General features: G+C 38.8%; 1 protein-coding gene across 4 annotated transcripts in view; it reads left to right on the forward strand.

Moving 5' to 3' along the window:
• CFAP44 (cilia and flagella associated protein 44) overlaps positions 1-26,691 on the forward strand; it is a 140,786-nt gene that overhangs the window by 24,543 nt on the left and 89,552 nt on the right. For all 4 annotated transcript variants that reach the window (XR_007136512.1, XM_047792351.1, XM_047792333.1 and 1 more), the window contains 9 exons: positions 2,918-3,134; positions 9,054-9,168; positions 12,582-12,746; positions 15,539-15,694; positions 16,085-16,132; positions 16,693-16,792; positions 17,684-17,778; positions 21,107-21,316; positions 22,442-22,552. Coding sequence is in view for 3 of the 4 variants with exons in the window: in XM_047792351.1 (XP_047648307.1) it covers positions 2,918-3,134; positions 9,054-9,168; positions 12,582-12,746; positions 15,539-15,694; positions 16,085-16,132; positions 16,693-16,792; positions 17,684-17,778; positions 21,107-21,316; positions 22,442-22,552 (1,217 nt within the window). In the remaining variant the exon portion in view is untranslated. The remainder of the gene's footprint in view (positions 1-2,917; positions 3,135-9,053; positions 9,169-12,581; positions 12,747-15,538; positions 15,695-16,084; positions 16,133-16,692; positions 16,793-17,683; positions 17,779-21,106; positions 21,317-22,441; positions 22,553-26,691) is intronic.

The raw sequence follows: 26,691 nt of genomic DNA on the forward strand, positions 1-26,691 counted from the left end.
ATTCATTTGGACAAGTGTATAATGACATACATCCGTTATTATAATATCATTCAGAGTGTTTTCACTGTCCTAAGTATTGTTTGTGCTCTGCTGATGCATAATTGCCCCACCCCCACGGGTAACTACTGATCTTTTCATTGTCTTCATTTGCCTTTTCCAAAATGTCATGTAGTTGGAATTATACAGGATGTAGCCTTTTCAGATTGATGTCTTTCACTTAGTAATATGCATTTAAGTTTCCTCCATGTCTTTTAATGGCTTGATAGCTCATTTCTTTTTAGTGCTGAATAATAAATATTCCATTGTCTAGGTTACTACATTTTATGTATTCATTCATCTATTAAGGGGCATTTTAGTTGCTGTCATTCATTTCACTTACATATAGTTTCTGTCATTAATTTCATATATATAAACATATGTACACACACACATAAGTGTACATAATTAAATACATCATTGCTTTTATTTGGAACACTCTTATCTGTTACATCAATCAAGAATAAGGAAAATAAAAATTTTAATTTTACCTTCATTTACTCTTTTGATGCTCCTCCTTTCTTTATGTAGATCCAAGTTTCTGACCTATGTTAGTTTCCTTCTCTCTAAAGAACTTCTTTTAACATTTCCTACAAGGCAAGTCTCCTGGCAACAGATTCCCTCAGTGTTCATTGGTGTGAGAAAGCCTGTACCTATCACTTTTGAAGAATAATTTTGTAAGGTGGAGAATTCTAGGTTGGTGGTTTTTTTTTTTTTTCTTTCAACACTTTATTTCACTCTACACTTTGTTCTTGCATGGTGTCTGAGAAGTCAGATGTAATTCTTTGTCCTTCCATAGGGAAGATTTCCCATCCCCCGACTTTTTTTTCCCCAGTATTTTTCCTTTATCTTTCATTTTCTTTAGTCTTTTTGAGCATTTATCCTGGTTTGTGGTTTCTGAGCTTGCTAAATCTGCGGTGTGGTGACTGATGTTAGTTTGGGGGAAATCTCAGTGATTATTTTAAACATTTATGTTCCTATCTCTCTTCTCTCTGCAGTATTCCCTGCACACATACATTACACCTTTTGTAGTTGTCCCACAATCTTTGAATATTATATTCTGTTTTTAATGTCTTTACTCTCTTGCTTTTTGGTTTTTGAAGATTCTATTGTGACTTCCTTTAGCCAAGAGATTTTTTCCTCAGCTGTGTCCAATCTACTAATAAGCCCATCAAAAATATTCATTCCTGTTACAGTGGTTTTTAGCTTTTAATCTCTAGCACTTCTTTTTGGTTCTTTCTTAGGATTTCCATCTCTCTGCTGACATTGCTCATATGTCCTTGCATCTTGTCTACTTTATCTGTTGGAGCCTTTAGTATGTTAATTATAGTCATTTTAAATTCTCAATCTGGAAATTCCAACATCTACGCCATGTCTGGTTGTGATGCATGCTTTATCTCTTCAAACTGTCTTTTTTGCTTTTTGAGATGCCTTGTAAATTTTTCTTGATAGCCAGACAGGAGTACTGGGTAAAAAGAACTGCTATAAATAAGCCTTTAGTAACCTGGTGGTGAGGTGGGGGGAATGGGCAGAAAAGGAAGCATTTTTCAGTCCTGTGATTAGGTCCTAATTTTTTAGTGAGCCTATGCCTCTCCACTGTGAACTGCACAAATATTGCTCAGCATTTTCCTGCCCTTTAGGTGGGAGAGGATGGCTAGTGTGGGTTGGAGTTAGATGATCCTCCTCCACCCCCCCCACCCCCCGCCCCAGCTCGGATAACACCCCCGCTGGTCAGGCTGTGGTAAATTAGTTTCCCCTGAGGGCAGCCTTGTTAAAAAGAACCAAGTGCTCCTGGGTATTTCAAGATGGTTCCTTTTTCCCTCCTTCTACTGGAAGCCTGGAGGGATTTTTCTAGATATTTTTACTGTAGGAATCTGGTCAAGCTCCTTGTGAAGGAAAATCTCACAGTATTGTCGGGTCACATTATGACTGGATCTCCCTGGAGTTTTTAATTCTCAGACTTGTCCACACTGAACCCCCAGCAGTTTGTCAGAGTTCAGGTTTTACTGTCCCAGCAGTGGTTCCTTGAGCTTTAGCTGTTTCTACCTGGAAGTCTCTGCTCTGGTGAGTTGCAAATCCCTGTATTCACCCTTTGGTCTCTCTAGTCTTGGGCGGCAGCAGTTTGCCTTATATCCTCCCCTCTCTTAAAGATCCAAGAAGAACCGTTGATTTTTCAGTCTGTTCAGCTTTTTACTTATTTGAAATGGTGACTTGTAAGCTCTTCACATACGTAACTGGCAACCTGATGTTATCCATTTTTAGTTTGTGAAATTTTCAGTGGCAAATTTTCTTTATTTTTTCTTTTTTGTCTTTTTATGGCCACTCCTGCAGCATATGGAGGTTCCCAGGCTAGGGGTCAAATTGGAGCTGTAGCTGCCGGCCTACACTACAGCTACTGCAATGCAGGATCTGAGCCATATCTACAACCTACACCACAGTTCACAGCAAAGGCTGGATCCTTAACCCACTGAGCAAGGAGGCCAGAGGTCGAAACTGCATCCTGATGGATGCTAGTCAAGTTTCATGTCTGCTGAGCCACAATGGGAACTCCTCAGTGGCAAATTTTAAATTACTGATTTCTTTCTGCTCCCTAACATTTTTTATGTCCTTGCTTCCCCACTTCATGAAATGAATATGTTCTCAAAGTGTTTTTCTCATGCAAAATGTTAAGATTTCTTCACCCTCTCCCCTCATATCCTAAAGCCAAGGGTGATGAATGATCTTGGAATTGTTTCTTTAGGTGATTCTTGGCATTCTTCCATCAAAGCACATCACCAAGGGTTCTCTCTCTCTCCCTCCTTTTTTTTAAAAATATACTTTTGAAAATTAAATAAATGCTGCTCCTGTTCAATAACTCTGATTCAACCTTTCATCATTTCAGATGGGACTGAGTTGGCCTATGCTTACGTGGACTTTAACTACAATGGTACCTTGCTGGCCTCTGTTGGTAGCAGCCCTGATCACACACTGACCATCTGGAACTGGAAAGAAGAGCAGCCCCTCCTGAGGACAAAAGCTTTTTCCCAGGAAGTCTTTAAGGTTACTTTCAATCCTGAAGATGATGAGCAGCTTACTACATCAGGATCAGGCCACATCAAGTAGGTTGTGTGACTGATACAGGTGTTAGTCCTTTATCCTAAGATCTTTGCTAAGAGGATCAGCCAGGTGGAGACATTTTTGTGGCTGTGGTTAACATTAGGATGATATTTATTTATTTTTTAATTTTTTTACTTTTTTTAAATAGTGATTTTTATTTTTTTCCATTATAGCTAATTTATAGTGTTCTGTCAATTTTCTACTGCACAGCAAGGTGACCCAGTCACATGTACATGTATACATTCTTTTTTCTCACATTATCATGCTCCATCACAAGTGACCAGACATAGTTCCCAGTGCTATACAGCAGGATCCCATTGCTTATCCATTCCAAAGGCAAAAGTTTACATCTATTAGCCCCAAATTCCCAGGCCCTCCCACTCCCCCCCCCTTGGCAACCGCAAGTCTGTTCTCCATGTCCATGATTTTCTTTTCTGTGTAATGGTTCATTTGTGACATATATTAGATTCCAGATATAAGTGAAATCATATGGTATTTGTCTTTTTTCTTTCTGACTTCACTTAGTATGAGAGTCTCTAGTTCCATCCATGTTGCTGAAAATGGCATTATTTTTTCTTTTTTATGGCTGAGTAGTATTACATTGTGTATGTATACCACATCTTCCTAATCCAATCATCTGTTGATGGACATTTGGGTTGTCTCCATGTCTTGGCTATTGTGGATATAGCTGCAATGAACATGCGGGTGCATGTGTCTTTTTTAAGGAAAGTTTTGTCTGGACATATGCCCAAGAGTGTGATTGCTGGGTCATATGGTAGGTCTATATATCGTTTTCTAAGGTACCTCCATACTGTTCTCCATAGTGGTTGTACCAATTTACATTCCCACCAACAGTGCAGGAGGGTTCCCTTTTCTCCACACCCCCTCCAGCATTTGTTATTTGTGGACTTAAAATGATGGCCATTCTGACTGGTGTGAAGTGGCACCTCGTAGTAGTTTTGAGTTGCATTTCTCTAATAATCAGGGATGTTGAACATTTTTTTCATGTCCTTGTTGGCCATCAGTATATCTTCTTTGGAGAACAGTCTATTCAGGTCTTTGGCCCTTTTTTCCATTGGGTTGTTGGCTTTTTGGCTGTTGAGTTGTATAAGTTGTTTGTATGAGTTGTATAAGTTGTTTGTATATTTTAGAGATTAAACCCTTGTCAGTTGCATCAATTGAAATGATTTTCTCCCATTATGTAGGTTGACATTTTGTTTTTTATGGTTTCCTTTGCTGTGCAAAAGCTTGTCAGTTTGTTTAGGTCCCATGGGTTTATTTTTGCTTTTATTTCTGTTGCTTTGGGAGACGGACCTGAGAAAACATTTGTAAGGTTGATGTCAGAATGTTTTGCCTATGTTTGATGGTGTCTTGTCTTACGTTTAAGTCTTTAAAGCCATTTTGAGCTTATTTTTGTGCCTGGTGTGAGGGTGTGTTCCAGTTTCACTGATTTACATGGGGCTGCCCAGGTTTCCCAGCACCATTTGCTGAAGAGACTGTCTTTTTCCCATTTTATATCCTTGCCTCCTTTGTTGAAGATTAATTGACCATAGGTGTCTGGGTTTATTTCTGGGTTCTCTATTCTGTCCCATTGGTCTGTCTGTCCGTTTTGGTACGAGAATCACACTGTCTTGATGACTGTGGCTTTGTGATATTGCCTGAAGTCTGGGAGAGTTATGCCTCCTGCTTGGTTTTTGTTCCTCAGGATTGCTTTGGCAATTCTGGGTCTTCTGTGGTTCCATATAAATTTTTGGATGGTTTGTTCTAGTTCTGTGAAAAATGTCATGGGTAATTTGATAAGGATTGCACTGAATCTGTAGATTGCTTTGGGTAGTATGGCCATTTTTGCAGTATTAGTTTTCCCAACCCAGGAGCATAGAGTATCTTTCCATTTCTTTACATCTTCTTTACTTTCCTTGATTAATGTGTTATGGTTCTGAGCATGTAAGTCTTTCACCTCCTTGGTCAGGTGTATTCCCAGGTATTTGATTTTTGGGGTGCAATTTTAAAAGGTATTGTGTTTTTGTATTCCTTTTCTAATATTTCACTGTTGGTATACAGGAATGCGACTAATTTCTGAGTGTTAGTCTTATATCCTGCTATTTTGCTGAATTTGTTGATCAGTCCGAGTAGTTTTTGGGTTGTGTCCTTAGGGTTTTCTGTATGTAGTATCACGTCATCTGCATACAGTGACAATGTCACCTCTTCTCTTCCAGTGAGGATACATTGTATTTCTTTTGTTTGTCAGACTGCTGTGGCTAGGACTTCCAATACCATGTTGAGTAACAGTGGTGAGAGTGGGCATCCTTGTCTTGTTCTAGATTTTAGTGGAAAGGCTTTCGGCTTTTCTCTATTGAGTATCATATTGGCTGTAGGTTTGTCATAAATGGCTTTTATTATATGAAGTTATGTTCCCTCTATACCTACTTCGGTAAGAGTTTTTTATCATGAATGGATGTTGGACTTTGTCAAATGCTTTTTCTGTATCTATTGAGATGATCGTGTGGTTTTTGACTTTTCTTTTGTTAATGTGGTGTATGATGTTGATTGATTTTCATATGTTGAACCATGCTTGTGAACCTGGGATGAATCCCACCTGGTTGTGGTGTATGATCTTTTTTATATGTTGTTGGATTCAGTTGGCTAAAATTTTGTTGAAAAATTTTGGTACCTTTGTCTGGTTTTGGTGTTAGGGTGATGGTGACATCTTAGAATGTCTTTGGGAGTGTTCCTTCTTCAACCTTTTGGAAAAGTTTAAGGAGCATGGGTTCCTCTTTGTATGTTTGGTAGAATTTACCTGTGAAGCCATCTGGTCCTGGACTTTTGTTTGTAGGGAGTGTTTTTATTATATATTCAATTTCATTTCTAGTGATTGGTCTGTTCAGTTTATCTCTTTCTTCTTGATTTCTTCTTTGGCATGCTGTAAGTGTCTAGAAAGTTGTCCATTTCTTCTAGGTTGTCAAATTTGTTGGTATACAATTGTTCATGGTATTCTCTTACGGTTTTTGGTATTTCTGCAGTATCCATTGTGGGTTCTTCTTTTTCTTATTTTGTTTATTTGGGTTTTTTCTCTCCTCTTCTTGGTGAGTCTGGCCAGAGGTTTGCCAATTTTGTCTATCTTTTCAAAGAATCAGCTCTTGGTTTTATTGCTTTTTTTTCTATTGTTTTTTGGATCTCTGTTTTATTGATTTCTTCTCTGATCTTTATGATTTCCTTCCTTCTGCTGACTTTAGGTTTTGTTTTTCTCTTTCTAAATCATTTAGGTGGTGGGTTAATTTGTCGATTTGAGATTTTTCTTCTTCTTTGAGGAAGGCCTATATTGCTATGAATTTCTCTCTGAGCACTGCTTTTGCAGCATTCTGTAGATTTTGAGGGGTTGTGTCTTCATTATTATTTGTTTCTAGGTTTTTTTTAAATTTCCTTCATTATTTCCTCATTGACCCATTGGTTTTTTTAGTAGCATGTTGTTTAGTCTCCATGTAGTCATTTTTTTCTCATTTCTTTTCCTGTGGTTTATTTCCACTTTCATGTCATTGTGGTCAGAGAAGATACTTGAAATAATTTCTATACTCTTAAATTTGTTGAGGTTAACTTTGTGCCCCAGTATGTGATCGATCCTTGAGAATGTTCCATGTGCCCTTGAGAAGAAGTATATATTGTGTATTCTGATTTTTTTGGATGTAATGTCCTGAAAGTGTCAAGTCTAATTTTTCTATTGTATCATTTAGGATCTCTGTTTCCTTATTGATTTTCTGTGTAGAGGATCTGTCCATTGATGCGAATGGGGTGTTAGTCTCCTACTATTATTTTATTCCCATCAATTTCTCATCAGGATGATTTTTAAATGTTTAATTTTCAAAACTAACTCTCGTGCAGCTTTTCTGATTAAATATGGGGATTTTATTACTGAAGAAAGCATAGATAAAAGCAAGGCTTATGCATTTAGTCTGCTGCCTTCTTTTAGACTTCACTTCCTAAGAGTTTGGATGTCTTACTAACATTGGTGGGCTGTGTCCAAGTTCATAGTGAGCTTTCAGATCTGCTGTTAAATGTGTCGTAGCAATATTGTATGATGGATAAGTCATCTCAATGTCTTTAAACTTAATTCTTCATTTGTAAAGTATGAATTATAACAGAATCATTCCTGATGCAGAACCTGCAGTCCTAAATGGTAGCAGGGGCTACTCTTGATCCCAAGTCTTTGGGTCTTTTTCACTGTATCCTGGTCTGTGTTCAGGAGGCAATGATCTTGTCCATTTATTTATTTATTTTTAGGGCTGCACCTGCGGCATATGGAAGTTTCCAGGCTAGGGGTCAAATTGGAGCTGTAGCTGCTGCCAACCACAGCCATAGCAATGTCAGATCTGAGCAACCTCTGCAGCCTACACCACAGCTCACACAGCAATGCCAGAACCTAACCCACTGAGCAATGCCAAGGATTGAACCTGTGTCCTCATGGATACTAGTCAGATTCGTTTCCACTGAGCTATGACGTGAACTCCTTGTCCTTTATTTAACAGCCTTCCAGCTCTCCTCTTGAACTGCCTATAACTTGATTCCTAGTGTCTCTTTATGAGAAAGACATTTTTATTGATCCTAAATTCCTTTTATACCAATTAAAACCTGGTCCTTTTGAAATATAGAATAATTGAATATATTTTTAAATGAATCTTGGGGAAACTTTCAACTAATTCTGCTAGCTATAGGTTAAAAAAATTCTAATTCCTTATGTTTTCTCATTGTTTAGTAAAATGCCTATTTTCTATACACTATATCTTAGGGGAAAGATAGACCTTGAACAAGTGCATGTGTGATGTGCTATGAAAGAAACACAGGGGATGAAAACATATGCTCAGGGGACCTACCATAACCTTGGAGAAGGGTGTTGGTTTTTTAGGCTCTTGGCTTCATATTATTGGTTTGTTGATACTGTTCATTATCTATTTTACATATAGTTAGTAGGCCAAATTCTTTTTCCTAGGTAGTTATCTTTATTCTGACTATTCATTTGTTTACAGTATTAATAAGAATATATTGGTAGTTAATGTTTATTGATTGCTTTTATGTGCTAGGTGTTGTTCTAATTTTTAGCAATTTTACACATTTGGTCCTACAAATATTCTCATTCTATGCATGGGGGAATATGATCAAGAAAATCACTCCAAGTTGCATAGCAAGTAAATTAGAATGGGGGGGAAAACTTTGATGTTCTCTAAAGTGGTACTATGCAGTAGAACCTTCTGCCAGGGTGGGAGTGTTCTGTGCTGGCCAGTCTAGTAGGCACAAGTCACATGTAGCTGTTGAATACTTGACACTGGCTGGTTTGAATGAAACACTGATCTTTAAATTTTATTTCTATTAATTAAATCTAATTTAATATAAATTAAAATAGTCAAATGTGTGGCTATTGCATAGGACAACGCAACCATAAAATATAAGATCTAGGACTTCCCTTTGTGGCTAAGAGGTAACAAACACAACTGCTATCCAGGAGAACTCAGGTTCAATCCCTGGCCTCGCTCAATAGGTTAACAATCTGGTGTTTCCATGAGCCATGGTGTAGGTCGCTGACATGGCTTCAATCCCACATTGCTGCTGTGGCATGGGCTAGCAGCTATAGCTCCAATTCGCCCCCTAGCCTGGGAACTTCCATATTGCTGCAAGTTTGGTCCTAAAAAGCAAAAAATAAAAAATAAAAAAGACCTACAAAGACAGGGCATATTTTCTTTTTGGTCTATTTTGCTCAATGCTAAATTCATATTGCCTAGAATGTTGCCTGACAGGTAGTTGATACTTAATATATATTAACTGAATGAATGAATCAAAGTAACATATGCCTATGAAATATGTAAATGTTTGGGTGAAATTGAAATTAAAATAAAACTTCTTTGAGTTATATTCAGTCTGTTATCTGTTTATAGGTTCTGGGAAATGGCTCTAACATTCACTGGTCTCAAGCTTCAAGGTTCTTTGGGTCGGTTTGGCAAAACAGCTACTACTGATATAGAAGGTTACATGGAGCTCCCAGATGGGAAGGTGAGTACAGCCACTATGCTTCAAAAACGATATTATGTTTTAAAGCGACATACATATATGAGAGCACATTATAGAGTCTAAAACGCAATTGCCAGTACTGGCAATAACAGATACTATAATTGTAAATGTAGTAAGCATTTAATTCTATCTTTCTGATTATCAATTTTAATTCTGTAAAACTGTCATAATCCACATATACATACATTTTTACTGAGTAGTGTACACACATATAAAGTAGGCAAGTATTTTCATGTAATAACATAGTGGCATACTTATCACTTTTAATGATGTCATTGAATTGCAGTATTTATAATGTTTATCTTCCTCTCTTCTTTGCCATGATGTTCCAAAAGGTACTACTGGGTCAAAGGTTATGTACAGTCTTGCGGCTTTTGTTTTTGTCATATTGTTATTCAGGAAGATAGAGCCACTTTATAGTGACATCTGCAACACTGCAGTTTTATCTGTTGGTTTATTCTTTAATATTGTTAATTTCTTCTCTTCTATATAAAATTTATAGGCATATTGCCTATAGGATCAGTTCTCCATTAATATTGTATTTGGCTTCCTATTAGGAGGAGTTCCATAGTATTATTTGTGAGCATCTCAGTTGTAAGTAACTAAAGCCACCAAAAGTCCAAGTAAATGCTAGAAAATAAATATTTCTCTGAGGAACTGAATGGTCTAGTCATTGCCTAGTGGGATATTCTCAATTTGAAATCATGGTGTATGGGAGGAAATAAAAAGTCTTAGATGCTGGCTAAATTATGTATCCAGACAGAAAAGATGACCATAAATCATTCTAGCTTCAAATTTTGAATTCTTTGAGAATTAAGCCAAAATAAAGATCATTAAAAACACAGCATGAGACATATCCTTAAAAAGTTAAATAGTTGAGTTTGTGGAGTTCCCATCGTGGCTCAGTGGTTAGCGAATCCAACTAGGAGCCATGAGGTTTGGACTTTGATCCCTGGCCTTGCTCAATGGGTTAAGGACCTCGCGTTGCCGTGAGCTATGGTGTAGGTCACAGAAGCGGCTCAGATCCTGTGTTGCTGTGGCTGTGGTGTAGGCCGGTGGCTACAGCTCTGATTAGATCCCTAGCTGGGGAACCTCCATATGCCATTTCTAGGGAGCGGCCCTAGAAATGGCAAAAAAAGACCAAAAAAATAAAAAAAATAAAAAAGTTTAGTTGAGTTTGTGTAGATGTAGGTGAGAAAGGAAGCCATTTTAAATGAGAGATCCAAAAAGCAAGTGTAAATAGCATATATTTTTAGAAAATTCATTGGAATTAAGCTTTCATGTTGGGAAAGAGTGAGAAATTAGATTGAGAAGTATGGTTGGGTCCCAGTGTAGCAGGACCGGAACAGCCAGGCGGAGCTACTAGGCATTGGAAGGGCAGAGCTGTGAGTGAAAGATGGTATAGATTAATTTAGTCATAGAATGCCAAACAAATTAGAATCAGGGAAATCTGGAGTCAAGGAAACGAACTCAGAAGGAAACTGTTGCTTTAATCTAAGAAGTGATGAGGGCCTCAACTTTTCTCAGGACAAATGGAAAAGGAAAGACAGACATGAGTGACAGAAAGGAATGCTTATAGGCTTTGGTGACTTTTGGTGGCTTTAGTTACTGGGCAGAAAAAAAAAAAAAAACAGTCTAAATAAAGAAAAGTGGTCTGAGGCTTAATAACAGGTAAAACTGGTGGAATAGGTAACAATAGGTAGACTGAAGAAGCAGAAAAGATTGAGTAAGGTCATAAATTAATCTGGGTGGGAGGGAAATGGGGCTGAGAGTCCTAGAGCAGCAGGTGAAGAGTAGATCAGGAGTTCCCACTGTGGCTCAGCAGGTTAAGAACCTGACTAGTATCCAGGAGGATGCAGGTTTGATCCCTGGCCTCGCAGTTGGTTAAAGATCTGGTGTGGCCGAGAGCTGCAGCGTAGGTCACAAATGTGGCTCAGATCCAGTGCGGCTGTGTCCATGGCGTAGGCCTGCAACTGCAGCTCCAATTCAACACCTAGCCTGGGAACTTCAATAAAGAGGAAAAAAAAAATGAATTAGATGAAAGTTCCCCAAAGGGCATTTCATGAAACATTTTTCTGCACAGAAGCTGAGAGAAAATGTCTTTCCTGGTCAGATTCCTTTGTGTCTAGGAGTTTCTCATGGTGATTCTCAGTGAACACTTCTGTATTTAATCTTCCAAGGGACTGTAGAGGGAATATATGTGTTTGACTTTGTTTATCCCAGCCTATGTCTTCTGAGGCAGTGTTAGTTGGAATGCGAGAATTGGAGCCCCATTGCTTTGGTTAGAACCCTCACCCCTCTGGGTAATTTTGGGCAAGGCACTTAAGTGTTCTGTGCTTCAGTTTTTTTCTTTGTTAAGATGAGAATAATAATAGTCAAGGCTTCCATTGGCCCATATGGCTTCTTTGTGTGAATGAGAAAAACTATTTTCTTCTGGGAAAATAAAGTGCCCAACCTCACAACTGCACATAGTATCCTTGATAAATGTACCCAGTTCATATGGCTTTCAGGATTAAATAACTTTATGTAGGAAAGTGCTCAAGCAGTGCTTGGCAGGAGTCAATACTCAATTAGTATTACTAGTAATACTAGTTAAACATCTTTAAGAACTAGTGTCAGGTGGTAGTACTTTGGGAAGTGTTGGATTAAATGGATTAATGTGAGGTGATTCCAGATGATTATTCACATTTGAGGGTGGATCCTGTTCTGCTGTAATTTGCTAAGTTCAGTAATGGCCTCACAGCTTATCAAACATCTTATAACATTTGATGTTATCACTCTTAAAAAGTGGACTCTCATCTATGAAGATCTTTAAAGATGTCTTTAAAATTTGAGCCAATAATTTCACTCCTGGGTTAAGTCCCTAAGGGATGTACAAAGAAATCTCTTCCCATTGTGGCTCAGTGGATTACGAACCTGACTAATATCCATGAGGATGCAGGTTCGATCCCAGGCCTTGCTCAGTGGGTTAAGGATCAGGTGTTGCCATGAGTTGTGTTGTAGATGTGGCTTGGATCTGTGGTGTAGCCCAGCAGCTGCAGCTCTAATTCGGTCCCTAACCTGGGAATTTCCATATGCTGTGAATGCAGCCCTAAAAAGAGAGAAAAAAGGGAGGTGTACAAAGAAATATAGATATAAATATATTTGAAAAATTAACCAGCAACATATGGCCTAATCACAATGATTTTAAAACTCTGCATAATACTTGGTGCAAGTACAATGTGGTTAGTGGTTGTTTCTGGGATAGTAAGTGTTCATTGCTGTATTTTTCTTTTGCTGTATTTTACTTTCATAATAAGGAAAAACTTTAATAATAATCCTCACCTGCTCTTTGAGGCATATATACACGTCCGTCTGTCTTAATGCACAGTCCTTCCTTTCTGCACACCTGCCAGGTGCTCTCAGGGTCAGAATGGGGCAACATGCTGCTTTGGGAAGGTGGCCACATCAAAGTTGAGCTGTGTCGAGCTGCAGCCAAGCCCTGTCATCAGGGTCCCATTAACCAGATCATGCTGGACGAAGGGGAGGTCATCACTGTCGGGTCAGATGGATGCGTTAGGGTAAGTTTTCTTTACACTTTAGCCCCACATCAAAACCTTGCAGGTAACTCTATGGGTTTTATCAGGTTTTTACTTCTCACAAAGGTCTCTTAACAAAGGAGATCAGTGGTCATTTACTCCCAGGGTCAACTTATTTTAAATCATGCTTCTCTTGTGGTCAATATTTAAATTCTAGTCAAAATTCATTAACAGCATCTTAGCCCTGAAATTTTCTGAGGGGGACATTTTGTTATTTGGATTCTGTGATTGAACCAGTAGTTTCAGAAAATGGATACTCATGTTAACACAATATCGACAGCAGACGCCGAAGTCCTTCCAAAATGCCTGGTATGAATGGGTCGTTTTCTAGCAACAACAATGCTAACATCTGTTAGTTATTATTGTTATTATTATTATTTTTTACTGAGTTTACCAATTAAAAATACAAAGGTGAGCAATAGGGTTTTCCTGTGGAAGCTCCCTTCCCATGGCTCCATACACTAGTGGACTTGCTTGTCCTCACCTGTGGACACTGTCCTGCTCATAATGTGGGCTAAGCTGGGACATGGCTCTAGCACCTCCATCCTTCTGGCTGATGTCACACCTCTTCCCCACCCACCTGTGCATATGTATGCTGCTATTGATGTCAAACCTGGAGACTTTTGTTTTGTGTTGTGGTCACCTCCATACATATTTTTACTGAGGCCTTTCTTAAGGAAGTATTCCTGGAGTTCCTGTCGTGGCGCAGTGGTTAACGAATCCGGCTAGGAACCATGAGGTTTTGGGTTTGATCCCTGGCCTTGCTCAGTGGGTTAAGGATCCAGTGTTGCTGTGAGCTGTGATGTAGGTCGCAGACGCGGCCTGGATCCTGCATTGCTGAGGCTGTGGTGTAGGCCGGCGGCTACAGCTCTGATTTGACCCCTAGCCTGGGAACCTCCATATGCTGTGGTAGTGGCCCTAGAAATGGCAAAAAAGACCAAAAGAAAAAGCCAAAAAAAAAAGAAAAAAAAAGAAAGTATTCCTAAGGTAAGATTCACTAGACATTTCTTAGGAAGTAAGACTGTATTTTTCTAATTGTTTAGTTTTTTTTTGACACTTATTGCGCTTACTTATGGCTCAAACAATGTATTAGAGACATGTTACCCACAGTTTTGTCCTCTTACTATTGGCTTTTTGAACCATGTTAAATTTAATTTGTTATATTTTACCCATTGCTCTGAGAATCTTTTATGTCCTTTATTATGTCGTACAATGTATTCTCTACCCTTCCGAAGTATATGTCACCCCCAAATAGACCAAAATACCAAGTAGAAGAAAACCTCAAGAGATGAGAAGTTAAGAAGTTCCCATTGTGGCTCAGCAGTAACGAACCCAACTAGTATCCCTGAGGATGCAGGTTTGATCCCTGGCCCCACTCAGTGGATTGGGGATCCTAAATTTCTGTGGCTGTGGCATAGGCCGGCAGCTGCAGCCCTGATTCAGCTTCTAGCCTGGGTACTTCCATATGCCATGGGTGCATCCCTAAAAAAAGAGAGAGAGATAAGTTAAATACTCAAGAGGGAGGAGTTCCCGTCGTGGTGCAGTGGTTAACGAATCCGACTAGGAACCATGAAGTTGCGGGTTCAGTCCCTGCCCTTGCTCAGCGGGGTTAACGATCCGGTGTTGCCGTGAGCTGTGGTGTAGGTTGCAGACGCGGCTCGGATCCCGCGTTGCTGTGGCTCTGGCGTAGGCCAGTGGCTACAGCTCCGATTAGACCCCTAGCCTGGGAACCTCCATATGCCGCAGAAGCGGCCCAAAGAAATAGCAAAAAGACAAAATAAATAAATATCCTGTGAACAGTAAAGCGGCCCAAAGAAATAGCAAAAAAATAAAATAAAATAAAATAAAAATAAATAAATAAATACTCAAGAGGATCCCTTCATGGACGTCGCTGATTTCTCAGGGCGCTTTCCTTTTCAAAGTCCACCCTCCTTTCTTCAGCCCTTTATGTCATAAATCTCTTCCCCTTACCCTTGAGGAAAAATCTGCTCCAACTCCCAGGAGTTAGTCTGATCCTACGATCTGGGACTGTCCTCCATGAGGCTGCTCTGTGGGATGACACCAGTCTTTCCAAAGTCTGAGATGTTGAGTCCAGGAGAATGTGGCTGGGTGTGACAACAGAGCCATCAGCTGGGCTTTGGCACCTGACAGGACAGTCCTTCTGAGCCTCTCCACCACACAAAGTGAAACTGCTCCCCTTCTCCTTCCTGAGTACCCTTCTGGTCTCCTATCCCAAGAACTGCAATCCTTATCCAAATGGTAGAGTCTGAACCCATGGTAAGGAGCAGGAATATTTTCTCATGTCCTCATGCAGACATTGTCTGATCTGTATCCGTTTTCTCTGCTTATGATGAAGGTAGTGCTTAAATCATTAAGCACAAAGTTCTGTGTTCCCTTTCCAGGGGCCCACAGGTCAGGTATATACAAAATAAATGACCAAACCATTTATTCCTTCTGTACTTTCTATGCAGAAAGACCTGACAGAAACCTTGAAATAAAATTTACTTTGCGTGAATTAGAATTCTTATTCAGGGCTGTATTTTTTCATTAATCTCCGTAAATACAAAGGAAACTACAATAATTATTATCTCCATTTCAGAGCAAAATCTCAGGGGTCAGGTTTTGTCTGGTGTTTTAATTATACCTACTCATTATTAACTTTCATGACATAAGCAGAAATGACTATTGAAAAAAATTGGGACCCTTTCTGGATTAGAATATATATATTCAGAAACTGCTGATTGATTAAAATATTTTTCTATTAATTTTATAAGATATGGGATTTTGAGACAATAGACACTGCTGATACTGCAGACGAGGCTGGGTTGTTAGAGATCGAGCCCATTAATGAACTTCAAGTCGACAAGAATGTCAAACTCTTCTCTATGATAAAAATGAATGAAGTTGGAGCCAACTTTTGGTTGGCTCAGGTAAGTTGCATTCTTCTCTCTTGGCTCTTTAAAGTTATCTGGACGTGAAATTAAAATAGTGGTATAATTTATTGTCACCATAAGTCCACTGTACTATTAGGGCTATCATTGATGGTACAATGAAGAGTTCCTGAATTTTGATATCTAATTGACTTATATTTTATAGACAGAAAATCGATTAGCATTTTTATTATGCTAGACTGTAAGTTTTATGAGTTTGCTTTGTTATAAGATATATAGAAGTTGCTATTGTTAAATTTCAATCACACTGTAAAATATATGTAAGCTTTTGGTGTTGTTTGTCCTTTAAGTCATAAACAGAAGATTCTTTTAATTTGATAAAAGTTCAAAATGATCAAACAAAACATTATTAGGTATTTAATTTTTTAGGATGCCAATGGAGCCATTTGGAAGCTTGACCTTAGTTTTTCAAATATTGTAAGTTTGCCTGTTTTTTGTTTCTAATTCTCATGATAAAAACCATTGTCATCCTTCTTTAAAAGATACTTTATCTTTCTCCATACTTGATCATTATTCCTATCAAAAACTTACTCACCAAAGAATTCATATTTCTTTCTCTCATTATGATTTTACATAAAAAGGATCCATCTCAATAACAAGTTACAAGAAAAGTGTCAATGACAATGCCTAACATTATACAGTTCTTTACAGTTTTCATAAACATGGCACTTTAATTTCTATTATTTTGTATAATCCTCCCAACTACTCTGTTAGGCAGACAGTTGCCATCATCTCATTTTATTGAAATGGAAACTGGCATTTGAGGTGACTTGTGCCAGATCACACAGTCATTAAGTGCAAAGCCAGTACTCTGTTTCTCCAAACTTCAGAGATTTTTCTATCTTACTATGCTTTTTTCTCAATTCTATTCAGATAAAGTCACACTTATTATAGGGTTCTATTTGCATTTCTTTGAACTTGACCTTAATTCAGTGCTAACCTATCTTTAAGACCTAATAGGATCTCTTTGTTGTCAGACCCAAGACCCTGAATGCCTCTTCTCCTTCCATTCTGGAGCCATTGAAGCCTTGGCCGTCTCTCCTCTCACTTACCTCATGGCCACTACTGGCTTGGACTGTAAGTAGGAACTCACATCTGGCCTTTTTGGTCTTGTTTTCAATACATTTTTTTTCTGTGTTTGATTAAAGCATTTGATAATTTTTCCAAAAGGGAAGTCTCTGGATGCAAGTGAGGTGAGTTTTTGCAGAGGAGAAAGGACCCAAAATAAAGCAGTCATGGTTATTGTGAGAGATGAAAATAAAGATAGATTGGTAAGATACTCATGAAAATACTGTTCATCCTTGTATTATCCACATGTACTTTCCTTTTTCTTTCCATCTCCTTTCTTCCTTCTTGACTTATTGCAAATCTATGTGGACTGTGCAAGATCAATCATCAGTTGTTTCTTCACTATAGTTGTCCTTGGGTATCCCTGGGGGATGGGTTCCAGCACTTCTGCTAATACCAAAATCCACAGATGCTCAAGTCCCGTACATAAAATGGCATGTATGTTTTCATGTTTATAAATGAACTGACTGAGGGTATGACTGTAAATTTTTGACTAAAGAAAGGCTATTAGATTATCAGGTGATTGATTGGTTGATCGATTTTGCTTTTTAGGGCCGCACCCATAGTGTATGGAAGTTCCCAGGCGAGGGGCCGAATCAGCCTACTGCTGGTGGGCCTACACCACAGCCATAGTAACTTGGAATCCAAGCTGCATCTGCAACCTACACCACAGCTTATGGCAACACCAGATCCCCTGCCTCAGCGAGGCCAGGGATTGAACCCGAATCTTCATGGATACTAGTCGGATTCGTTTCCATCGTGGCACAGTGGGAACTCCTTATTTAATTTTTAATGAAGTGTCTTATTACAGTGCTAAAATGTAAAGTAAATCAAGGTTATTAAAGATATTGTAAATATATGTATTTATAACTTGTTTCTTTTACAACTGTCTTTCTATAGGTTCTGTTAGACTCTATGATTTTGCTAGCAAATCTCCTTTGGTTCAGATGAAATTCAAACAAGGAGGTACTGCCCTTGCTTGGGTACCACGACTGGTAAGCTTGTTATTACAATGAACTTCTACTAGAATCTAGTTGTAAATATGGCATATCAATGCTATTTCTTAGAAACACCAGATATTTTCTGACTCTGGATTTTAGAGAAGAATAAAAAATTTAACTTGGTTTCTTATCATGACTTCACTATTGTGGTTTTGGTTCTGTTTTAATGAATATCTGTTATTATGCCACCTAAAGATTAAACATAGTTCTATTTTACAAAGTAATTACCCAACAGAAATTTGTGTATTTATCCCCTATATGTCTGATTGCTATTTCATTCATTCTATATATTTCCAGCATGTCTACAATGTGCTTGGCCTTTTACTAGAATCTGGGAATATAGCAATGAATAAAAAGACAACAATCCTTGCCCTCATGAACCTTATGCTCTAGGGGCAAAGACAGACAATAAACAAAATAAGTGAAGTATGTTGGATAATGATAAGAGCTATGGAAAAAAATTAGAGTGGTATTATAGTTGTTTATTGCTGTGTAACAAACTATCCTAATGTAGTGGCATAAAACATCAATCATTTTGTTTTTTTTGGTTTGAGAATTTGGACATGTGACAGCAAGGGTGGATTATCTCTGCTTCACAGTTATCTAGGGCCTCAGTTGGGAAGACTTGAATGGTTGGAGCCTAGAGTTATCTAAAGGTTTCTGGGTTGAGGGCTGGACTAAGCTGGGATGTCAAGAGGAGTGCTTACCTGAAGCCCATGCCACATAGAGAGGTCATTATCATAGCACGGGTGGCCTCAGGGAAGTCACACACTTCACCATGGCAGCTCGGGGCTCCAAGATCTATGCTTCCAACAAATAAGGCAGAAGCTTCTGTCCTTTTATGACAGCCTTGGAAGTCACATAATGTACCATACTTGATTGGGTGAAGCAGATACAAGCTTCACCTAGACTTAGGAGGGAGGAACTTAAACCCTGTCACTGCTGGAGAGGCATGTCAAAGAATTTGCAGCCATATTTTTAAAATATCATGGGAATATTTAGGACATATTTTTATCCTTACTGTTTTGGGTTGAAATCAAAGAAAATGTTCCAGCCTAAAGTGGTCATGGAGATGAATGGAGGAATTTCATGATGGAAGCAAGACCAGAAGGAGAACTCAGGCTGGGGGTAAAAGCAGAGCAATGATGAGGCTGGGTTAAGTAGAAACTACAGAGTGTTGAGATTACCAAACGTGGATCACTCTTTATCCTAATCTATTTACACTCTTACTTGAAGTCTTTAAAATACAATCCATGTAACTTAATCATTTATTCTGATGCTCGTGCAATATCCATAGAATGTTTTCTTTTTTAGCCTCACATCCAGGTGTAGATGATATATGACTGTTACGCTAGAACTGCCCCTTCTCCATACCCGCTTGCCTTTCTGGAAAACTGCACGTCATTCTTTACCAATTAACTCAGGTCAAATATCATCTCCTCTGCATAGCCCTCGGGGCTCCCACCTTCCACTAGAGCTAGGCACTCCTTTCTCTATGATTTCTGTTTAAGACGGTGTGTATACCTCTCCTATAGCACTTATCAGTATACTAAGATGATTTACTTTATTAATTGCCTTTCCCACCAGATTGTTCTTTATGGTGACACTGTATCTTAGTCCTCTTTGGACTTCCAGTGCCTCCCAGTTACTGGCACATTTAGACACTTAGTAAATGTTTGAATAAACAGCATTGAATTGGAATTGAATGGAATATAGTTTTGTTATTCCAAAGATTTTCATAATTGCCTACCTCACTCTGCTCTAAAGATTACCCAGGGCTCTTGCCCTTCTCCTGAATGCCTCCCAAGACAGCAGATTTTTACATTCAGACATTGCTAGATTTTTATCCCCAGCCCAGGCTTCTCTAAGCTGCAGAACACATATTATCTTCATTTTGTGAGATATTCAGGGGCTTTCAAATGCCACACATCAAAGACTAAATTCATGATCTTCTGCTGACCCCCAGCCAACTGTCCCTTCAAAACAATAATAGCAACAACGAACCACACACACACCCCTGGCTTCTTCAAGTGTTTCCTATCTTAGTAAATGTCTCAGTCATCCTTGACCTCTCCCTCTGCCTCATTCCCCATATCCAGTCAATACCAAAAAGGAACATTATACCTATCTCTAAAAATGTGTCCACATCTCTCATCTCTATTACACCTCAGACCAAGTGACACAGTCAGCCTTCAGGATTACAGCAGCCATCTCTTAAAATCTGTCTAAAGATCCCCCTGCATCCTATCGAGGCCATCTCAGGTTGATTTTTCCATGCTATACCCAGGATGATTTTTCTGAAATAGCAGATCTGATTATGTCACCTCCCCAACCCACACCCCCACTTGAAAACTGTTCACCTCCTCACTGCTCTTCAGATGAAGACTATCCTTAATGTGACATGTAAGCTACTTTGTGACCTGCTGTATGCTTATGGATGCACTGTTCCCTCCCTCAGTCTTCCCTCATCAAAGTATAACTTTATCTGAGTTATGTAATTTTGTATCCTCTGCCAGAAGTGCTTCTGTACTTAGTTAATTCCTGGGCATCCCTCTAGTATCAGCCGCACCATTTCTTCCTTAAGAAAGCCCTCATTCCAGGTCAGCTTTCTTTGCTATATTCTCTCACAGAATGTTTCTCTAATACTTAATGCATAATTCTACCTTCCTTTGTGTGGTTGGTTAATGTATGTCCTCCCACTCGACCATGAATTCATGAAATCACAGGTAGAGACTATTTATGCTCACACTTGTATTGCTCGTGATGGGCGCCCAGAACATGGGAGACAGTCCACCATTTGTTTGGTGACTGTTTGGATGGCCTTTGTTTACCTGTCTTGTGGTCAGCAGCGATAAGGAACTGTCCAAGAATGGATGGAGGTTACCAGAAAGTAGTACAATGAATTACTAATGAACATTTATTTTAGTTAATTATTTAGTTATTTAAATAAAATACAGAAGTTATCTAGGGGAGTTCCCATCGTGGCGCAGTGGTTAATGAATCCGACTAGGAACCATGAGGTTGCGGGTTCGGTCCCTGCCCTTGCTCAGTGGGTTAACGATCCGGCGTTGCCGTGAGCTGTGGTGTAGGTTGCAGACGCGGCTCAGATCCCGAGTTGCTGTGGCTCTGGCGTAGGCCAGTGGCTACAGCTCCGATTTGACCCCTAGCCTGGGAACCTCCATATGCAGCGGGAGTGGCCCAAAGAAATAGCAAAAAGACAAAAAATCTAAATAAAATACAGAAGTATCTGTTATGTAGTACAACTTTCTTAATCAACTAATTTCGGAAACCTTGAATTTCTTTTTTATCCAATGGGGCACAGGTGAACTTCAAGGGAGCACAATTTATCGTAGGATTCGAAGATGGCATTGTTCGAATTCTTGACCTTTTTGATCCAAAAGGGCTCACAGTTTTTGTGGGACGGAAGAGAATTTTGGATGCAGACATTCGCTTAAAACAGGTTTTCAAACCTCATACTGCTGCTGTCACTGCTTTAGCTTATGATCGTGATGGAGAAGTTCTGGCCACAGGGGTAAGTAATAGTAGATTTCTTTTGGTTTTTTATTGAACTTCTGTGGTTAAACTTGTCTTTAGTCTTCCTAATTAATTATTCCTTATTTGCTTATATATCTTTCTGAGAATATATACATAGTTTGCTTTCTTTGTGTTCATGTTCTTTCAGTATAGTCTGTACATAACATTTTAAAATATTCTTAGAGTTCCCGTCGTGGTGCAGCAGAAATGAATCCAACTAAGAACCATGAGGTTGAGGGTTTGATCCCTGGTCTCGCTCAGTGGGTTAAGGATCCGGCATTGCTGTGAGCTATGGTGTGGGTTGCAGATGCGGCTCGGATCCTGCATTGCTGTGGCTCTGGCGTAGGCTGGCACCCTTAGCTCAGATTTGACCCTTGGCCTGGTAACTCCGTATGCCGCAGGTGCGGCCCCGAAAAGACCAAAAAAAAAAAAAAAAAATTCTTGGAGTTCCTGCTATGAGGCAGTGGGTTAAGAATTGGACTGCAGCTTCTTGGGTGGCTGTGGAGGTGCAGCTTCAATCCCCTGCCTGGCACATTGGGTTAAAAGATCCAGCATTGCCGCAGGTGAGCATAGGTTTGGTCCCTAACCCAAGAACTTCCATATGCCACACTGTGGCCATAAAATAAAATAAAATAAAATAATATAATATAATATAAATTAAAAAATTCTTACAAATTTAGTTATAATGTTTATTTAAATGAATTGAAATTTTCAATTGTGAATCATGTAACATGTTACGTGTATAATCGATATTTTATAACATAGGTATGTGCTTATATAGAATTGTAATAAGTGAAGATAACCATGTAAATTCTTTATGTGTAAATAGCTGAGCATATGCATTATGGAATTTTTTGTCATTTAATCTTATATACAGTTATGGTGATCATTTTTCTTTTTAAAAACCTGTACAAGAAAACATGTTTTGTCAAATATTCTTATGGGGAAAATGAAGCAAACATTGGAAATAGCAAGGTTCACAGAATGTTCATGAATAATCTGGGATATATGATGATTTTAAATATAAGTACACAGTGGGTATATAGTTATTAAATGCTTCTTTGTGCTCTGTGGAATAGATTTCACAATAAAATATATTTGATGGGTATCTCTTTTTTCTTAGAGTAAAGATAAAACTGTCTTCTTCTTCGAAGTGGAAAGGGATTATAAACCAATTGGTTATATCACTACTCCTGGGCCTGTTTGCCAGTTAATGTGGTCTGGAGTCTCTCATGTAAGTAGCTGTTTGTCTTCATGCTTAAACCTCAATTACTACATAGTGAAGTGAGAATAGTAGGTGAAAGTGTTCGCCTCATTCCTTCATTCCTGGTCCTTCACTGAGGGGCCAGTGAGCTGTTTGGCTTGACCACTAGAGCATCACTCAGGAGCTCCACACCCCTCCCACTACCTCCTCTCTCATCCATAAGCTAATTAATTGCCTATATAGTACCCTCTCCCAACACTGGGTTGTATCAGACTTCGCTTCAGCCATGGTGATGTTAGCCCAATACACAACATGTCAGAATGTGTTGACTTGGATCTGTCAGCGTTCTGACATGAAGTTCAGTTCATTGGCATATGCACACTTTTGTATATGGAATGGATGGTCAGTGGGGACCAGTTGTATAGCACAGGGAACTCTACTCAATATTCTGTGATATCCTATATGGGAATGGATGGTGTTAAGTATAACTGAATCACTTTGCTGAACAGCAGAAATTAACAGAATATTGTACATCAACTATGACGAAAAATTTTTTAAAAGCTCAGTTCTAAGGTCTGAGTGTTCTTGTCCTCATCTTTATTCCTTTCCTTCTCTTCTGCCCCTTGTTCCACCTCCTTTTCTCATATAATTGTACATTGCCTCTTTCCAAACAACAGTTGGTGATTCAATATTGCTTACTAATCTCATTTAATGCCTATAATTTCCCTAATTTTGAGCACAGGATAATTCAGTCATCTGCACATTGAACACAGGATAATTCAGTCGTCTGCGTATTGGTTGAATGTCTACACCAGGTGCTGGAATTATTTAGATTCCAGCATAATAAACTGCTTAGAACTGCATAGAAGTACTGTCAGGATTTGAGGGTGGGGGGAGGGAAACCATCTGTAATCTATTTTAAGCTCTTCTAGAAGAAAAGGCCTATAAAATATAGTGATATCTTTACGAGTGCTTTTATAATTAATCAACAAATACTCATTGTCTTCAGCTTTACTAGGCACTGGTGATGGATTCACTAAGCAGGGCAAAACAGTATCTTCTGAGGGAGAAAAATGTACATATGTTTAAGAAGTTGTATTGTTCTGTGATGTAATCATTTTAAAGTTTCACAAGGGACTAAAATATCAGTGATATCAGTGGTATAGACAATATGAGCTGTGACTATAGAGCAGGGGAATATCAAGAAAGAGAAGTTAACATGTTATATTACTGTACTTTGTGGAATTGGCAGGATATGAATCAGTAGAGAGGAGGTGGGTGCAAGTGGTATAGGTGAAGGGAATGAGAGCTGCAATGGATACTCTGTGGTAAAGCATGAACGATGCATCACAACATGTAATATTATGTGCCTCCGTCAATCATTTCCTTAGATAACAAAAGTTTAAAAAACATTTTTTCAGGGTTTAGGAATAATGATGGGTGGGGAAGGGGTGGGCGTTACTATAAAGGGGCGGCTTGAGGAAAATCTTGGAGTTTGTATTTTGATTGCTATGGATGGTTACATGAGTTTACACATGTGATAAAATGACATATAACTGTACACAATTCTATGTTAATGTTGATTCCCTAGTTTGATATTGTTGCAGAAGAGGTAACCAATGAAAGAAACTGGGCAAAGGGTATATGATACTTCTTTGTACTGTCTTGCAACTTCCTACGAATCAATAATTATTTCAGAATATGGAATTTAAAAAGTTAAAAGTAGGAGTTCCTGCTGTGGCTCAGCAGAAATGAACCCGACTAGCATCCATGAGAATGTAGGTTTGATCTTTGGCCTTGCTCAATGGGTTAAGAATCCGGCATTGCTGTGAGCTCTGGTGTAGGTTGCATATGTGGCTCGGATCTGGCATGGCTGTGGCTGTGGCTGGCAGCTGAAGCTCCGATTTGACCCCTAGCCTGGTAACTTCCATATTCCTGAAGTGTGGCCCTGGAAAAAAAAAAAAAATTAAAAGTAGGCAGAAGAGATCTAAGCTGGTGGGGGTGGGGTAGGGAAGAAGTAAATTACCATGTGTGACTGATATGCTGCCTACTTCAGTTATCCAAATAGCAATAGCTGGTAGCTCCCACCAGCTCAATGGTCAGACATTCTATCTTCTTGAATGCATTAAGCTTCTGCTCATAATTTTGGTGTCCAATAAATGTGCATCACACACAGAACCGTTCTGCTTGCAGTGGTCACTACCACGATCACTTAGGCCATGATCACATAGGCAGCAGCGTGAAGTTACAAAGGGAGCCAGATGAGAGGCAGGAAGATTTATTGGGCAGCTGCATTCCAGATCAGATGTGACCAAGGTGTGAAAGATTGTGTGGATACGTAGAAGGTATAATTAATAGACCTTGGTGATCTTTTGAATTTCTGGGGGGAATTTCGGAGTGTCTAAATGAAATTCATTAGAGTTTCTCTAAGACATGTTTTTTCTCCTGAATTTTTTCTGGGAGCATCGTTCTCCTTGTTACCTAAACCAGAAAATCTTTAGATTCATTTCTTCCCTACTTCTAACCACCCTGGTTCACCAAGCCCCCCATTGGTTGTGTATCCTAAATGTCTGTTAAATCTGTCCCTCCTCTTTGTTCCTCTCTGTTTCATGCATTAAGCTTAGTACTTGATCTCCACTGCCTGAAAACACTTCCCTCTTGTCATCTGGGCAAACATCAACTCACTATTTTTTTTAATACAAGCACAATTTGTTAACATTTTATTAAGGATTTTTGCATCTACGTTCACATCCCCCCCTTTTTTAATGTCTTTGCTAGCTTTGGAATCGAGGTATTTCTGGCTTTATTTTTAAAAACAAATATTTTGTAGTCTCTGGACCTGAGTTGTTTGTAGAAGGATTTTTAATAATGGATTGAATTTCTTCAATAAATAGAGAACTCTACACTGCTACAATAAATTGACTTCCAACCCACAATTTTATATCCAGTGGTAGTATTGCTCAAAACTGAATGTAAGTAGACAATGATGTGACCTTGGGGATGAAATTAGCAACTCTTGTTACCATGCAGCTTAGGACTGTGGAAATGTTTTAAAGGCAAAGGCCCAGTAGAATGTCAAGCTCACTTTTCTGTGTTTCCCTTTTCTCTGGTGTCATGTGCCCTCAAGTCCTAAATTTTTTGTCACTTTGAACTTCAGCTTGTGTCTTTTCATCTCTGGGAGAGTGCCTAAAGCTCAAGAACAGTGCATTCTATTTGGCTTCTAGGTCCTGTGTAGTAAGTTGGCCAGTGCCCTTCGCGGAAAGGGGTGCAGAGAATACCCAGCTTGCCTCGCCTAGCTTCCCTTCTCCTGGCATCTTGGCCCTTAGAGCTGTGGCTGTACTGGTTTGTCTGTGATGTCTTGACCTAGATTTTTCAGCAAACTTTTCATGTATTATTGAATTTATTTTGCTAAGATTAGAATTTTCATTTATGTTTATAAATAATATCCAGCTAGTATTTTCTGTCTTCATAGTTCATCATCAGGTTGGTTAGAGTTTGTTTTTTTTAATTTCCTAAGACAAATTGTAAAATATTCCTTCATTTTTCTATCTGTTGAAGAGTTTGCATTAGAATGTTTGGCAGATGTAGTGGAGCCATCAGAGCACATGAGTGGTTTTTTTGTTGTTGTTGTTTTGTTGTTTTTTCAGGTGATTTAAAAAATGTTGATTCAATGTCTTTAATGATTATAGTTCTTTAAAAAATTTTAAAGTGTAATTGACATAACATGAAATTAGTTATAGATGTGCAAATACTTCTGTACATTGCAAACTGATCAACACAGTAAGTTTGGTTTAAATATTTATCACCATACATAAGATCTTTTGAGATCTACTCTTTGAGCAACATCCAAATATGTAATACAGCATTATTAACTGTTCATCATGCTGAAAATTACATTCCCATGACTTATTTGTAACTGGGAATTTGTACCTTTGAGCTCCTTCACTTTACCCATCCCCAACCTCTACTGCTGGCAACTACCTGTCTAATTTCTGTATCAATGTTTCTTTCCTTCCCTTCCCTTCCCTTCCATTCCCTTTCCTTTCCTCCTTTCTTCCTTCCTTTCAGACTCTACATATAAGTAAGATCATAAAGTATTTGTCTTTCTTTTCCTGATTTATTTCACTCAGGACAATGCCCTCAAGTTCCATCCACATTGTTGCATTGAT

The sequence above is a fragment of the Phacochoerus africanus genome, chromosome 1 (assembly GCF_016906955.1).
Source record: "Phacochoerus africanus isolate WHEZ1 chromosome 1, ROS_Pafr_v1, whole genome shotgun sequence".
NCBI lineage: Eukaryota > Metazoa > Chordata > Mammalia > Artiodactyla > Suidae > Phacochoerus > Phacochoerus africanus.